The sequence below is a fragment of the Populus euphratica genome, unplaced genomic scaffold (genome assembly GCF_000495115.2).
Source record: "Populus euphratica unplaced genomic scaffold, PopEup_1.0 scaffold44.1, whole genome shotgun sequence".
Lineage (NCBI taxonomy): Eukaryota > Viridiplantae > Streptophyta > Magnoliopsida > Malpighiales > Salicaceae > Populus > Populus euphratica.
In genome coordinates, this window is record NW_011499865.1 from 1,227,026 (window position 1) to 1,242,928 (window position 15,903).

The 15,903-nt window shown below is 34.9% G+C and overlaps 1 protein-coding gene and 1 non-coding gene across 3 annotated transcripts; both read right to left on the reverse strand.

The window, feature by feature from the left end:
- Nucleotides 1-396: 396 nt before the first annotated feature.
- Nucleotides 397-468, reverse strand: TRNAE-UUC (transfer RNA glutamic acid (anticodon UUC)). Its single transcript has one exon. It is a non-coding gene; the product is annotated as a tRNA-Glu (tRNA).
- A 5,951-nt stretch (nt 469-6,419) lies between these two features.
- Nucleotides 6,420-14,799, reverse strand: LOC105125966 (uncharacterized). 2 transcript variants are annotated; one of them, XM_011026652.1, is made up of 9 exons: nt 14,441-14,799; nt 13,310-13,396; nt 12,837-12,926; nt 11,964-12,044; nt 11,613-11,807; nt 9,407-11,536; nt 8,508-8,654; nt 7,720-8,099; nt 6,420-7,120 (listed from the first exon to the last, which is right to left on the reverse strand). In XM_011026652.1, exons 1-9 carry the CDS (start codon nt 14,507-14,509, stop codon nt 6,988-6,990), a joined length of 3,312 nt encoding a protein of 1,103 aa, XP_011024954.1. In that variant the 5' UTR covers nt 14,510-14,799; the 3' UTR covers nt 6,420-6,987. The 2 variants fall into 2 exon arrangements, with proteins under 2 accessions (XP_011024954.1, XP_011024953.1); XM_011026651.1 differs by having other exon boundaries at nt 13,310-13,399.
- Nucleotides 14,800-15,903: the final 1,104 nt, after the last annotated feature.

Genomic DNA, 15,903 nt, shown 5'->3' on the forward strand with positions numbered 1-15,903 from the left:
AAAAAAATTAATATAATCTAGTTAACTAGATAATATAAATGACATAATAAAATCCGTAAAATTTAAAAATTGAAATTAAACCAAGAAAAAAAAAATATATATATATATATAATCTAACTGACCAGATAATATAAATGACATAATAAAATTAGTTTAAAAACTCAGTTATAACTATTAATTTTTATTTTTTTATTAATATAGTATTATTTTAATATTTTTAAAAAACTAATCCAAATAATCCACCAAAACTTATAACCTAGCCTGAGTCTAAATCATAGTCTTCAATTACCGTGATAGTTTTTCCTTAGCTGAAAATTGTACCTGTTTTATTTTATTTTATTTTTTAAAAAAAACAAAAACTATTTATTTGAAGAGAATTCTCAGAACAGAAGTTAATTCCGTTGCCGGGAATCGAACCCGGGTCTCCTGGGTGAAAGCCAGATATCCTAACCGCTGGACGACAACGGATTTATTGAAGGTGTCTCCCTTGATAAATATATAATGTTATTGAGAAACAGATTCTCGCAGACACTGCGTTTCTCACCAATTAGTTCGGCTATCTCTGTGATTCTACTAGTAAGCACGCAAGTGCTCCTCCGATTAGTCGGAAATTGGTAAACAATGATCATTACGTAATGGATCAAATATGATGTAAGGAGCATTCTAAAAACTCGATGCACGTTAAAGACGGTTGCTTTAGATCACAACCAATTGCAGGGCAAAGTACCAAGCTCGTTAGCCCAAGGCTAGAGTTTCTAGATCTTGGAAGCAATCAGATCAATGGTATTTTTCTAGATCTGAAGCTTCTCATCTGGAGATCTAGCCCGTTTCGTGGCGTAGTAATGGAGTTTGAGTTTCAGAAGCTGCACAATATTCACCTTTCTCGAAATGCTTTCTCTACCCAGTTAAGTCACCACTTCCCCGACTGGATTGAAATGAAGACATCAGCCTTGTTGAAGGCTTCATCATCAGCAGAGGTTTGACAACCTCATCACATTCCTCAAGTCATCGGGAGCTTCAACATTCCCAGGGGTAAGATTCCATCGATCTTATGCAGCTTGAATCGTTGGATCTTTCTCAAAACAATCTCTCAAGAGAGATTACTCAACAACTGCTGCAACGTAATAATTTTCTTGCTATCTTCAACGTGTCTCACAACCATCTTACCGAACCCATTCCACGAGGGAAGCAGTTTGACACATTTCTGAACGATTCATAAGAACATTTTTTTATGCGGACCTAATATAACAAGACATAATTATTTTTTTCTAATCATTTGTAAACTTAAAAACACTACAAACACTGCATGATTTCTTTTTATACAAAGAAAAACATATGATAATATAAAATTTACGACAGATAAGTAATGTAAAAACTTACAAAATTTAGTTTTTTTGTAGAATTATACTGTTATTGTGCTAAAGCCAACAGTAAACTCCACTGTCTAGGATTAGGATTATACATTGACATACATCTTAAATATGCTCCAGTTATTGATTCAATTTTTTTTATTGTTCATCTGATTGTGAATGATAAGCTGAACAATTTCACTCTTACAATTGAATAATTATTTCCAGAACAAACTAATAAACAATTTTCTCTGTCGGTCGCAATGGACTATGGAACTTATAAAAGTGAATAAAAAACACCTAAACTACTGTTGTTTTTGCAGTGAAAGATATGACAAGGCAATGAAATAGCTATACTTGTTAAATCTATCCAGAATAACCAATTTGATATCTATATCTTTCCGAAGACTTTCCACAAAGTCATTGTAATATCCCTTTAAATCCCACTTGGTACTGGCAATGGGCTACCCTCTCCATTTTAGCTTGTTTATGGACATCACTACTGTTTCACTATTTTCTTCATTGAAAGCCAGCAAAACATTGACTACTTGTTAGTTTGCAGCGACAGCACCAAACCACAAGATCAGTGGACAAAAGGTAGCCTCTTTTTTTTCCAGTGTTGGTGTGAGAAATAGGCTGTTAACAGCATTTTGCATTTCTGAATTTGTCTCCAATGAACAAACGTGAAGCCCAACAGATCAAGCAACTCCTACCAATCCCAATTCCTAAGGCTACCAATGGATGATTCAAGGTTCCACAAGAGGATGGAAGTTGGATCGTGAACATTAAAACAAGACTTTCCAGGATTTCTGTTTCATTTTTCCAAAGAATGATGAGTCATGCTATGGGAGACAGCGAATTTTCCAATCTTCTTTTCAAATACACGAGGTAAAAACTGGACTTGATATAGTTTTTGTCATGGACAGGTGCTAAGGGAGAATCTGCAACAGCTTGCATGGGAGCTTGGATCAATTTGAAAATGGGCATAATGGCGGTTTCTGCGACTTCCAAGATTAAACAATCTGCTCCGTTCCATATTCAATCACATGAAGTCAAGGAGTAATGCCAGGAGGGCAATCTTAAGGAAGCATGAGCAAGCCCCTAGAAATGAATTTTTGAATGGAGCGCAGACGCTGAAGCTTTTGTGAAGATGAACGCAGATGCAACCATCTTTGGCCTCGATGGAAATGGGGTGATATCTAGGACTCAATGATGATTGCATATCAGAAAATCAACACCAGGCATGATGTATATAGATGGCTGGGGTAAATGTAGTATTCTATAAGGCAATTCTAGTGCAGCAACCAAGGTGATTTTGCAGCGATTCTGAGTGAAAGATAGTCTGCAAGAGGCCAAGGAAGCATCTAATTTATGAGGTTAAGAAAGACCCGTGCTCTTTTGATCAAGTTGAGGTCCGTGTAAAATTCAAGTTGATTATGCAGCTCACTCTTTACCTCAGAGAATAGAGTATTGTCATAGTGTTTTGGTTACTGTCGTCATGAGATTGAAGAAATAAAAACAGTAGAGATATTAATATATCCTGTTGAAGACACATAGAAATAAAAATAAATTGGTTTTGAGATAATTTCAAAGTAAATTTTTATAACTTTAAAATGTAAGGTATAAAAGAGAAATGTCTCTATAAATAATATTTATAATATTTTATTTTTAAAATATTCTAATAAAAAAATTTTAATTTTAAAATTATATAACCAAGACATGTAATAATAAAAATAGATATTGTCGTAATTTTAAAACTCAATTTAAAAATCATTTCGGGATAAAGTCCAAGTTACGAGTCAAGTTGACTCAAGTCACTGTAAAAATAAAAATTGTTATTATTATAATTTTAAAACTTAGTTCAGAAATTGATTTAATGCAAAGCACAAGTCATGAATGGGATTGATTGTTGATCTAAATCAATATAAAAATAAAAATGATTATCATCAAAATTTTAAAACCTGACTAAGTGGTACACTTGGGGTAAGGATTAAGTCATATTAAAGATAATCAACGTGGGTTAACTTGAGTCAACATAAAATTAAAATGATTATTATGATAGTTTTAAAAATTAATTCAGAGATTAACTTGAAATAAGATCAGGGTTATAAATCAAAATGGTCAACTCAAGTTAACTTGTGTTAATGAAAAAATAAAAGTTATTATTATTATAGCTTTAAAATTGACTTAGAGGTCAATTAGGTAAAGAACCAGGTGATGGCCGGGAGGATCAACATGAGTTGACTCAAGTCAATGTATAGATACAAGTGATTATTATTATAGTTTTAAAATCCAACACAGGAGTTAACCCAAGTTAAGGTTCAAATCACGTGTTAGGAGGGTCAACATGATTGATTCAAAGTTTTTTTTTTTTCTAAATAACCAAAGAGACCTTGTTTTGATAAATAACCAAAGAAACCTTGTTTTGACCAATATGAAAAGAAAAAAAAATCAATTGGTTTTTGACATGTATTTTATCCTGAGTTGACTTGGGTTTTTGACTGGGTTAAATCAAGTTAATCATTCTTTTATTTTTTTCTTAAACTTGAATAAGCTTAGACTCCGAGTCAACTCATCAAGTCAATTTTGGTTTTATAACTAAGGTTATTATTGTATTATTAATTTCTACAGCAATATAAATTAAATAAAAAATATCTAATTAATTTTTAAAATATTTGAGTTTAACGATACATATCAAGGATAAAATAATTTTTTTCATATTTTATTATATCATGTCCACCATAACTAAACATAATAAAAAATTAATCAATTTGTCTTATACTCACTATTAAACACAATTATATCTTTGTTCCTTTAAGTGGGGTTGATTGTTGATCCAGGGCAAGACATCGATAATGAGTGGGGTTAATTGTTGATCTAGATCAACATGAAGATAAAAATAATTATCATCAAAGTTTTAAAACCTGACTCAATGGTACACTTGATGTAAGGCTCAAATCATATATTAAGATGATCAACGTAGGTTAGTCGAGTCAATATAAAATTAAAATGATTATTATAATAATTTTAAAACTTAATTCAGAGGTCAACTCGACGTAATATCAGAGTGATAGATCAAAATGGTCAATTCAGGTTGACCTAAATTAATAAAAAGATAAAAGTTATTATTATTATAGTTTTAAAACCTGACTTAGAGGTCGATCAGGCAAAAAACCAAGTGATGGCTGAAGGGTCAACACGAGTTGACTGAAGTCAATATATAGATAAAAATAATTATTATCATAGTTTTAAAATCCAACTTTGAAGTTAACCCAAGGTAAGGTACAAGTCACATGTCAAAAAGGTGAATCCAATTGGTCCAAAAATTTTTTAAAAAGTAATCAAAGCAACCTGTTTTGACTAATTTTTTTAAAAGAAATTGACTGGTTTTTGACCTGTATTTTATCCTGAGTTAGCTTGGGTTTTTGACCAGATCAAATTGAGTCAATTATTTTTTTATTTTTTCTTAAACTCGAATCAATTTAGGCCCTGACTTCACTTGTCAAGTCAATTATGGTTTTATGACTAAGGTTATTATGGTATTATTAATTTCTACAACAATATAAACTAAATAAAAAATATCTAATTAATTTTTAAAATATTTAAGTTTAACTATATATATCAAGAATAAAATATATTTTTTTATTTTATCCATTATAGCCAAACATGATAAAAAAAAATAATCATTTTATCTTGTACTGTTAAACACAATTATATCTTTAAACCTTATATCTTTTCTTTTCTTTGCTATATCTATTGTCTTCATCTTTTCTTTTCTTTTTTGGTTATATCACAACAACCAAATGCTTACTTACAGTTATGTCTTTGTGTTGAAAGCTCCTCAACTTATGGAGCTTGTTATTAAACCACGTACTGTCTTGGTTAGAACATCAAATTCTAGTTCTCTTGATTAAAAATATAGAAAGAGGAAAAGAAACTCCACTGCAATCTCCATTTATTGCCACCAAAGATGGCTAACGGCATTTCTGGGATAATTGGTGGTCTTCAGATGGACTCGTAACTAATCCATGACCTCAACCTTAATTTTCAGTTACATCTGGGACATGACTTGACAAAAAGCGCGATGGCCAATAGTTTCTGACAATGTCCGAGTATGTAGATTCTGACAATACTACTCTTTTAAAGTAAGGTTTTTTTAATAAAAATTAACACTAAATTTAAAATTTTAGCAAAAATATTACTTTTTGAAAAAGATCTGGTAAAATATGTATTTTTACCTTTTCGTGTTCTAAAATGTTATTATATTTACTAAAAATTTATCTTTTTGAGTATAGATTCAAGACAAAAGCTAAATCCATTGCATGAGCTTCCATTGCCTGCATTTATTTCCTACCCATCCTCAGTTCCTTACTGACCAGTACATTTAATGGAAGAGATGGTTGTCTGCCATTCACATTAGATATGATATCACTGGATACATCATTCCCTCTATCCACGGATTTAATTGATTGAATTGCTTCAGCCGAAGGAAAGAGTCGGGGAACTCGGGGCAAGATGGGTTCATCTAGCTGGTCTCTCGATCCAGACCAATAAGGAGGTGAGTGACCCCTTTCTCTCAATCTGGCACATGATGTCAGCTGCTATGAATTTATTTCAGGGTTTTCCTCTATGGATTGACTCAAAAGTAAAGAAGAGGCTTAGCCTTGTAGAAGCGAAGAGAAGAGCTATGAATAGAGCAAGGTGACTAAAACGAGTTCAAACAAAGAGCAGGATGACATGTATAATTCTAAGTTGAATTGAAGGTGGAAATTATGACGCAGGAGAAGTTTGTTTGGGAAATTGAATACCTGTTTTATAGCTACAGGTCTGTCTCCATGTAGAAGTCAACCTACCAAGGAGTAGTAAAAGATGTGGTGGTAGGTGGTGGACATGCGTGGCCATGGTAATCAAGTGCAAATACATACCAAGTTCTGTCGCGATTTTAAACCACAATATCAATACTTTTTGCTTCTATATTATTTTGAGTTTATGACCTAATTTCCCAATTTATCCTTAAGAGTGAAGCATCCGGATGATAAAGTCGAATAAAAAATCACAAGAGGATAAGCGTACCCAGAAACTCAAATTGAGGATGCAATACCAATAATTTAATCAATTTCGTTTGCAATACATTTGAGACTTACAGTAAATCATGATGATCTTAGAAGCTAGAACAAAATAAGGCAACTGGAAGTGGCATTCGATTATGAATGTACACGGCATGGCATCTGCTTTCAACAAGCCTGAGATGAATTTATGAACCGGATAAAAGAAAACTTCTGTAGCGCGTTCTCTTGTGAATTTACATGGCATCTGATATTTTCTTGAACATGAGCAGCAACCTACTAGGAATTTACATTTCTCACCCTCAAATCCCCACACAACGTACATATAGGGAAAAAATTAGAAACCATGAAAAAAATCAATACAAGGTGAAAAAAAGATTATGAAGGGTAAAAAAGAAGACAATCAAACTTTTCTAGAGCTATCTCGCCGACACCAATCCTCGCTACTTGCTTTTCTAAACTCATTAGAAGGATGGAAGCAAAACTAATTAGTGTGGAGATGCCCATCCTTAAAGTGGAGCTCAAAACTGGAAAACAATCTAGGTTCCATCTACAGAGATTGTTTCTGCATGCTAATGAGCCAAATCCTCACTCCCAACACCAACACTTGACTTGTCAATCATACGGAGATTGTACTGTTCATATACTCTTGCCCTATTTTCTGCCCACCATTGGTCTGCTTGTTTCTCACTGAACCTCTTTCGACTGCATTTATAAACTTGATCGAAATTTAAAATTGCACCACTGGAACCAGTGACCACATTCATTTCTAGAACTCATTTACGATGGCACAAATTACTGGCAACTATATAGTTACAATTTTCAACGAAAAAAAAAAAAAAGAAGAAACATTTGGATTTGTTTCGTGGCATATGCAAGAAAAAAAAATTCAAGGTTGATAGGACCAAAACTTTCTTTGACAAGCTTTCTTCCCATCACAAACTCTATCCTTATGAAGAAACCTTTGGATTTGTTCCGTGGCATATGCAAGAAAAAAAATTCAAGGTTGATAGGACCAAAACTTTCTTTGACAAGCTTTCTTTCCATCACAACCTCTATCCTTAACTCAATCACGGAAAGAGACTGCTTTCAAAGTCGTGTTCAAATCAAAGGCAGAAGCCAGGAATGCAAACACACAAAAACAAGAGCCTGCTTCATGGCAAAGTTAAAAGGAAACAGAGACACATGGGCAATATGCTATTAGAAGCGTGAGCCTGGTAATGCAACCACTGACTATACAATCTAATTGACCAGAGAAATGTGGATATCATTTGGATAGCCAAACTGGCTTGAAAACAACGCACCTGAAGCGCACTCGCTTAAGATCCTTGATGCCTCCAGGTAGGGAGGTTAGTGTTATATATACACCGGGCTCATCTTGCTCAACCCATTCAGCTTCATGACGCAATTCACCTTCTTTGTTTCTGCTTCCATTTTTAATTGTTGCTTCCAAGTGGCCTTGATTGTTGTGACCTGCACCGCGGTTACTGGTGGTGCTTGAAACATTAGAAAGCAACTGGCCATGCAATCCATTTGTGTCTGATTCTTGGCATGTGATTTGACCATTCAAACAGTCAATAGTAGAAACATCGTTGGAAGTAGGACTGGAGCCAAATGAAGCAAACAAAGGTGATTTGATGCTCCGGGCTGCTCCCACAGGTAGCCTTTCAGCCATGTCTTTTAACTATTAAGTATATGAAAAAAATCAATCATTAGCAAATGATGCATCATTAATATAGAGTTGCAATTGGGTTGATTAGCAGCTATCCAACTGAGCATTGCTTCTTGTTTGCATGCGCACCAGACAATTTTTACATGCTACTTAAGATAAAGCAAAGCACGCAAATATTTGATCTTCAAATTGATATTTTCAAGACAGAATTTATCTGCATTTTCAGGAGTTCAAAGTTGAGTTCCATGACCTTCTATAAAGAAAGGTTGGATTACTACAACTAGGACGTGAGAAAACCTGATTGCAAAAAGAACACAAAAAAAAGAAAAACATGGAGAACATTAACCAAGAAAAAGACAATCTAGGTATGTTGAGGCAATCCATAATCAATCATTCTAATGAAGATGAAATCAATCTTACTTGAGCAGTAAGTGACTTGATCACTTCTTTTGCTGCTTTGCATTTAGCAGTCTCTTCTCCAGCAATGGCTAATGCTTCATTCAGCTCTTTGGTAATTCTTTCCAGCTGAACTTCTTGAAGCTGGGTTTTGTTAGTAAGATTTTCCACCTGAGAGACCAATTTGATAAGGAATAATAATGAACAAGTAAAACAACCAAATCAAGTGAAAATACTGAAATACCAGGGGTTTAGATCTCAGGTTCTCTTAGGCTGAAATGCCAAACAATCATAATTAGACAAATGTTAAAAATTTAACAACTGATAGTATAGTCATGATGGAAACTGCCAAGTCAATCCCTGCCATGCCTGTCACATGAATGACAATAAACTAATCTGTGATTACACAATACATTTCCTTTTGAAATCAAATGGTAGTTGGTAGCCAGAAACATGGACTGATCAACATCAGAGACCACTTATAAAGGCAGATAGCTGCAGTAAAATCAATAACACAAGCATCACAGGCTACCTGTTTGTCTTTGATGGCCTTCACCATTGGTAAAGAATATGGCCAAGTTATGAACAGCACAATGGCATGAGGTTGGATGAAGATTTGTGTTTCAGCAGAACAGAGCCAAGCAGAAAATAGATGCAGTAGACAGAGTGTGCTTAACTAGAAAACTTGTGCCAGTTTGATGATTCCATACAATAGCGATTGAGAAATATATAAAACTAAAACATGCAGTTCTGTGTCATTTACAGTATCTCATACATATGGTTAGCACTGAACATAAATAAAAAGGATATATTGAAACCAATTCCCTTTGTCATCTGTCTGTTCATACACTTTCCGAATTCTTTGCCAAAATTGCCAGGGAAAAGAGAAGAAAGTAGTGACAGAAAGGAAGGAAAATATATACCTGTGCTCTTAATTTAAGAACCTCTTGGCTAAGGCTCTCGTTTGTTCTCTTAGCATCATCCATGACAATTTTTGGTGAGGTAAGTCCACCCAGGGTTGGGGTTGGCGTTGTTGATCGAGGGGGGCTAGGTCGTCTTGATATTGGTGATGTTGCTCGAGAAATAATTCTTGATCCAGGAACAGAAGCAGAAAAAAACTTCTTGGATGAAGCAAACATTGGGTTGAAAGATTTAGAAATATTAAACGCTCCCCACTGGGAGCCTCCATTTGGAACAGGTGAAACCCTGCTACTATTGAATTCAAGTTTTTTGTTTCTCTTAGACCGACTTTCTGCTTGCTTCAAGGATTCCATTGATGAAAATCTAGCAAGTTGTGCACGAGATCTGGTGTCCAACTTCTCATCTTTATCAATAAACTCGCCTGGCCCTTGATTGACACTGCCTCTCCTACTCACAAAAGACTGAGAAGCATCAGTCTCAATTGCTTTTCTTAGTTTGTTATAGCAATTATCACAGACACGATAAGCTTTGTTTGGATTTGGTGCCATTGAAGCCTTGAGAGACTTCTTGCTGCTGCATGAATGACAATAAACAAGTCCACAATTATAACAATTATGCCGCTTCCTTGCGAAATTAAGTGGTAGGCGGCAGCCAGAACACATAGACTGATCAACACCAGAAACCCATTTATGAAGGCAGATAGCTGCAGTGAAATTAGTACCACAAGCAATACTCTTTACTTGTTTGTCTTTTAGGGCTTCCACTAAAGATGGCAAATTTTTATCATCTGTATCCCCATGACCGAGTCTTCCATTTGCTCCCTTGCCCCAGGTGTAAACTTCAGTTTTTGAAGTTAAAACTGCAACATGATAAGCACCACAAGCAATCTCCTCAACAGAACTCCTGGAGAGTTTTCCTTCAACACGAGCTGGGAGCTTTCCATCAGATTGTGGGTTACCCAACTGACCATAAACAGGACTGCCCATTGTGTACACATGACCAGATGTTGTTCGTGCAATTGTCAGACTATGTCCACATGCAACTTGGCAAAAATTGGGGTCAACAAGAGCAGCAACACATGTAGGAACCAACTTTGCTTCCTTGTCACCATGCCCAAGTCGTCCTTTATCTCCATCGCCCCAGGTAAACAGTTTCCCTGAAGAGCAATTGCTGGAACTTGAATTTCCAACCATGACTTCTACAACTGCAGCAGTATGCCAAACACCACAGGCAGCCTGAACAGTGCGGAGCCCCTTAAGAGATTCCACTTCCCTTGGTAATGAAATGCTTTTTCGATCTCCATGACCCAGAACACCAAACGTGCCATCACCAAAAGTAAACAGTTGCCCAGCAGAGCTCACAACTGCTGTATGCCAGGGTCCACAAGAGATGGATGACACATGTATGCCTTCCAAGGGCCCACTCACTCTTTTTGGGACCCAGTGACTTACTTCATTTCCATGTCCAAGAAGACCAAAATTATATGTTCCATCACCCCATGTGTACAGATCACCAGAAAGTGTGACAGCACATGTATGGTACTCCCCACATGCTACGAACTCAATATTTGTATTATTGAGGAACTCAATAAGCTGGGGATGCAAAACATCAGAGTCCACACCGTGCCCAAGCCTGCCGCCAGATTCCTCACCCCATGAGAAAATCTCTCCTTGCTTGGTCACTAAGGCTGCATGTTGTCCACCACAGGCAATGTTCTGGACATCAAGTACGACTGCAGATTCCAGGGCTTTAGGCAACAAAGAATCCATTTTTACACCAAAAAAACTTCCAACTCTATGAGTTCCACCACCACCTAGTACACCATCCCCCGTCCCTTCACCCCAAATGAAAACATCCCCCAACGCCTCACCATCATCATGACCAGAACCTTGGCTTGATGAGCTAACAGCACTTGATAGGCTAACTCTAAAAGCATCCATTGCCACTGCCTTCATATGACCATGTACACTGTCCGAGCCAGATGATAAAGAATGTACAGAACCACTAGCAGAGTCTGAGGGGAAAAAACTTTTTGGAGGAACAGCATATAATACCACATCTGAAAATGTTTTATCCAAACCATTCTTGGGGGGACTTTCATATGGACTATGAATGCGAAGGTGGTCTGCGTCCTGAATTGAAGGTAAGGAAAATCCCTTAAATCATCAACCAATGGACAGGGGGAAGACATAAAGTAGAGAACTGTACCTTCTGCAAACTGTCATTGCTACTAAATGGAGAATTCAAGGGAGAGCTTCTGCGAGTATAAGTCCTAGGGCTGTTAACCTCAGACAGAATTCCATCACTCCTCGATTCTGTTCTCCATTTTTGGGGACAACTGCGTGAAATTAATGCTTTTAAACCATGAAACCATGCCTCAGCTTCATCTTTATCCTTGCAAATCTGGTAAGAAAGATCAGATCATCAGATACTAAAAAGTTTTTTACAACTGTTCCTACCTGGTATGACAGGGAGGTCACGGAAACAATGAAAAGGATGAATAGAAATAGAAATTAACTCCTAAATAGAAGAGAATTACTACAGCTAACGAACTCTTACCAAATCCAGTGACCTATCATTATAGATGAGAGAAAATGACTGATACTCCTTCTCAGGGCGTGGATACCTTTGAAAGATTGGCTGGAAAAATTGGACTGTAAATCAGAACAAAACAAAATGAAGAATCCTTTGATGGATTCATAATGGGACATGTGAGATTTGCAAACAATCTATTCTGACACAAACAATTGCATGGAAATAAAATTTGAAGAAGGGATTGTCATGATACTGCAACAGATGATCCTAGTTGAAAAGCATCCTGATAGCCGAATGGCTGTGTTGCACTCAGTGGGGAAAAAGTTAGCAAGGAGAATACTTAATCTGGCCACTAGTTTGGAAAACAAAGCGAACAGGGTTTTGTCTCTGGGGCAATGGCAAATATCCTGAACCATTAAGTGCATGCCTTAACCTTGGGAAACTAATTTCAGGTAGATAAACTGGAAGTTGGGACCAACTAAATATCATGCACAATGAGACTCCATTTTATTTGGACCAGCACTAGGTAGTGGCCTTTTATGGACAAATTAATAAACAAAAAAGATTACACTGAATGAGCATTTTTTGATGTGGATTTAAGATGTGAGAGTTTAATATTGGAGAACTATAGCCAGCTCTATGCCAACCTAGATAAGTTGCTGGCATCAAGTAATACTGTATTTGGAAAGTTTCCTTAAACACGCTAATAATGCTCTAATTAAGCCAAAGGGGTTTAAAAAGAAGAAAAGAGAGGACGGCAGGGGAAGCAACAATAGATTCACAGGTAGCTATAAAACTTATAACAAGATGTCAGCATGTAGCTGCAGTCTACTAACAAAGTCAAATTCTAGGTAGAGTAGCTAAGTAAACCACAAAACTTTCATCGCAGAAACTTACTGTGCGCTGCCCAGATATGATTTTAGATACATCGCTTAGTTTGAGAAGTTTCTTCTCTTTCCCAGAGAACCATATTAAAACAGATTCATCCTGAAAACAATGCAAATTCAACCATTTAGAATTTCAAGTAAGAAGAATATAATTTAAAAATAAGATTATAATGACTGATATGAAGTAAACATGCTTGGTTGCAACGTAAATGAAAAACAAACAAACAAAGAAAAGATTAAATTGTTGAAGACAAAGATGCACCAGCACTTTACAAGAAAACCTAATCTCCTACCCAACTGGGCCAATATCATAATAAATTAACTTATATAACATAAATCATTGCATGAACAAAATCCATGGTACTTAAATTTGTTGTCATAAGAGCAAAAGTTGGATGGGAGAAGTGCATGTATAACTTGACCCCGTTCAATTTGAACACAAAACTAACAGACAAATATCAGTAAAACCAGGACCAAACTTACATTGGAAAGACGAAAGGGACAGAACTTTGGCTTTCCCCTTCTTCCATACTTGAGCAGGTAAGCCCCTTTCTTTAAAGCTGTGATGGCCTGTTGTAAAGATCATTCAAGAACTTAACTTAAGCACATTCAGCACGTTTGCTGCTAGCATATTCTTAAGCATAATAATACTAGCAGAACGCTAAATGAAAGTGAAATGGTAAATGTCATATTCAAATGGCCAAGAAAATTCAAAGAGATTTGTACAGATTTCAATGAGGTTGGTGGAGAGAAAATGAACTGAAAGTCTGACAAAAATGCACTTCACAGTCCTTTCAGGTTGGGGGGGAGACTAAAAGCACAGCAAACAATCTGGCAAGATCTCAAATCTAAGTCTTAGTGTAAAAACCCATTTTGCAAGAGATCCTATTTAACTAGTGTGCCTTCTCAATCAATATAAAAACACCACCAGACATTCAGGATATGAGTATTTTTATTGCCTTTACTGCCTGAATAAAGATGATTAACATATTTGACCCCCAACCTGGATTACTCTCCTTTAAGATATATTTCCATTTCACATTTAACTTGATCAAATCTATCATTCCAGAAACAGAAGTTACAAAGGGACCAAGGATTGGACTGCAGATGGAAAATTCAATATTTTCCCTTCAATGTTGACAAATCATAACTTCTGATAAATGCCCTCATAATTTACTTTGATTTTTTCCTATTTCCAACACCCATACATTTCTTAAATTCCTACTCACTACCACCGATACCTTGCACTGTCTTCTTTCATTCAAGTGGAAATCTAGAGTGACAACAACTATCCAGAGAACAGTTGTTTAACCATCCAGAGAACAGTTGTTTAACCATACAGATTCTAAACTATTTCCTCAGCACTAGCAGAGCCATTTAGAATCAAATAATAAAGCAGACAATCCTTATCTAACCATGACCCAGAAATTGTCAACACCCAACCTCTCATAACAACCGCATAGAATCAGCATTTCATTTAATCCCGCGAAAAAATCTGTCGAACAATAAATTTTCATAAATTTTCCTTAGTCATCTAAATTAAATGAACTAAACTATAACATTAAAAAAAAAGTGAAAAAAATTAACACAAAAAAGAAAAGAAAAGAAAAATACCTGCTCGTTGTCTCTTTCAACAGGTCCAGTTCTACTAAGATCCGAAGCCATTCTATCAGTCCTTAACATTAAATCCCCAACAGTAAAAATAATCCAAAAATAAAATTAAAAAAGAAAGAAAGAATCTACTCTTTCAGATTAACCATTCTCGAAAAAACCAAACCCTTCCATCCAATTCAATTCAAAACCCTAAGAACAGCAGAAATCCATACTCTCAGCCAGCTCTGCTCGACCATCAAGATCATTCACTCGGCTTCAAAACTCATGAAACTTGTCACTTCACAGTAACTTCAATTTGAAGTTAATAGTAGCAATAATGAAGTGAATACTGAAAACCGAACTTATAAAAAATGGGGGAGGGGGGGTTTCTTTACTATATTGTTTGATCTGATTATTGAGGTTTCTTTCTGTAGGCAAAAGGGAGCGATAAACCAGAGCTTCCAGCTTCTTCTTCTTTTTCTCTAAGAGTGGAGCAGTGTTTTTCTTTTCTTTTTATTTTATGAAGCTCAAGAAGAGAGAGTTGAGAGAATAAAGAAATGGCAAGAAAAGAAGAAAGAGTGGGGTAGGATAATTCTTTTCTATGCTGTTATACGCCCTCAAATTTAATTTGACAGTTGTTTTAGTTTTATTTTGCTAATTGCTGGTAGTTATTATATTGATTAATTACTTCTTCTTCTTCTTCTGTTTGGTCGCTGAGAAAGTAAAAACTCAATTCTGTTGACTAAAAAGGTGACCAGGAGAAAGCAGAATTCTTACTGTAGCGTTTCTTTACTCAACTTGAGATAGCAAGTGATCTGGATCTATCCAAACAAGGGCGGGTATTTCTAAATCTTAATGGAAACGGAGGTGGGAGAAAAAAAAAGATTGGTAAGGGTATTCATTAAAAAAAATTAGAAAAATATTAAAATAATATTTATTTTATTTTTTAAAATTTATTTTTTTATATCAACATATCAAAATATTTAAAAATATTTAAAAAATCAATTTAAAATAAAAAAATTTAAAATTATAAAAAAAATATGTGTAAACTCTTTCCTAAACACCCTCTAAATCATGTATGGATAAAAATACTTGTAAAGAAAAATATGTGTAAACTTTTTCCTAAACACTCTCTAAATCATGTATGGATAAAAATACTTGTATTTATTTTTAGGTTCAAAAGGATTTTTAGATTTTTTAATTTTTAATTTTTAATTAATTATTTTATAATTTTAAATCGTTTTTATATACTGGTGTAAAAATAAATTAAAAATATTATTTTAACATATTTTCAAAATAAATTTTAAAAAATAACTATTATTGGAATATAAAACACTAATATTTTTTTTTTTGGTAGAGTTTTATAGCCGATTTGATAAACATTAATAATAGAAAATCTAAAAAAAAAAGTATTTATTATTGATTTTCTTTCATTGTTTGCAAATATAAAATGTTTTTATTTTTTTGTATTTTCAGAAGCAATA

Coding starts and splice junctions, on each gene's coding strand:
- LOC105125966 (XM_011026651.1), bottom strand. CDS start 14,509: ATGTTAAGGACTGATAGAATGGCTTCGGATCTTAGTAGAACTGGACCT. Junction 12,927..13,309: donor GTCCCTTTCGTCTTTCCAAT/GTAAGTTTGGTC, acceptor CATTGTTTTCAG/GATGAATCTGTTTTAATATG. Junction 12,045..12,836: donor TCATATCTGGGCAGCGCACA/GTAAGTTTCTGC, acceptor CAATTTTTCCAG/CCAATCTTTCAAAGGTATCC.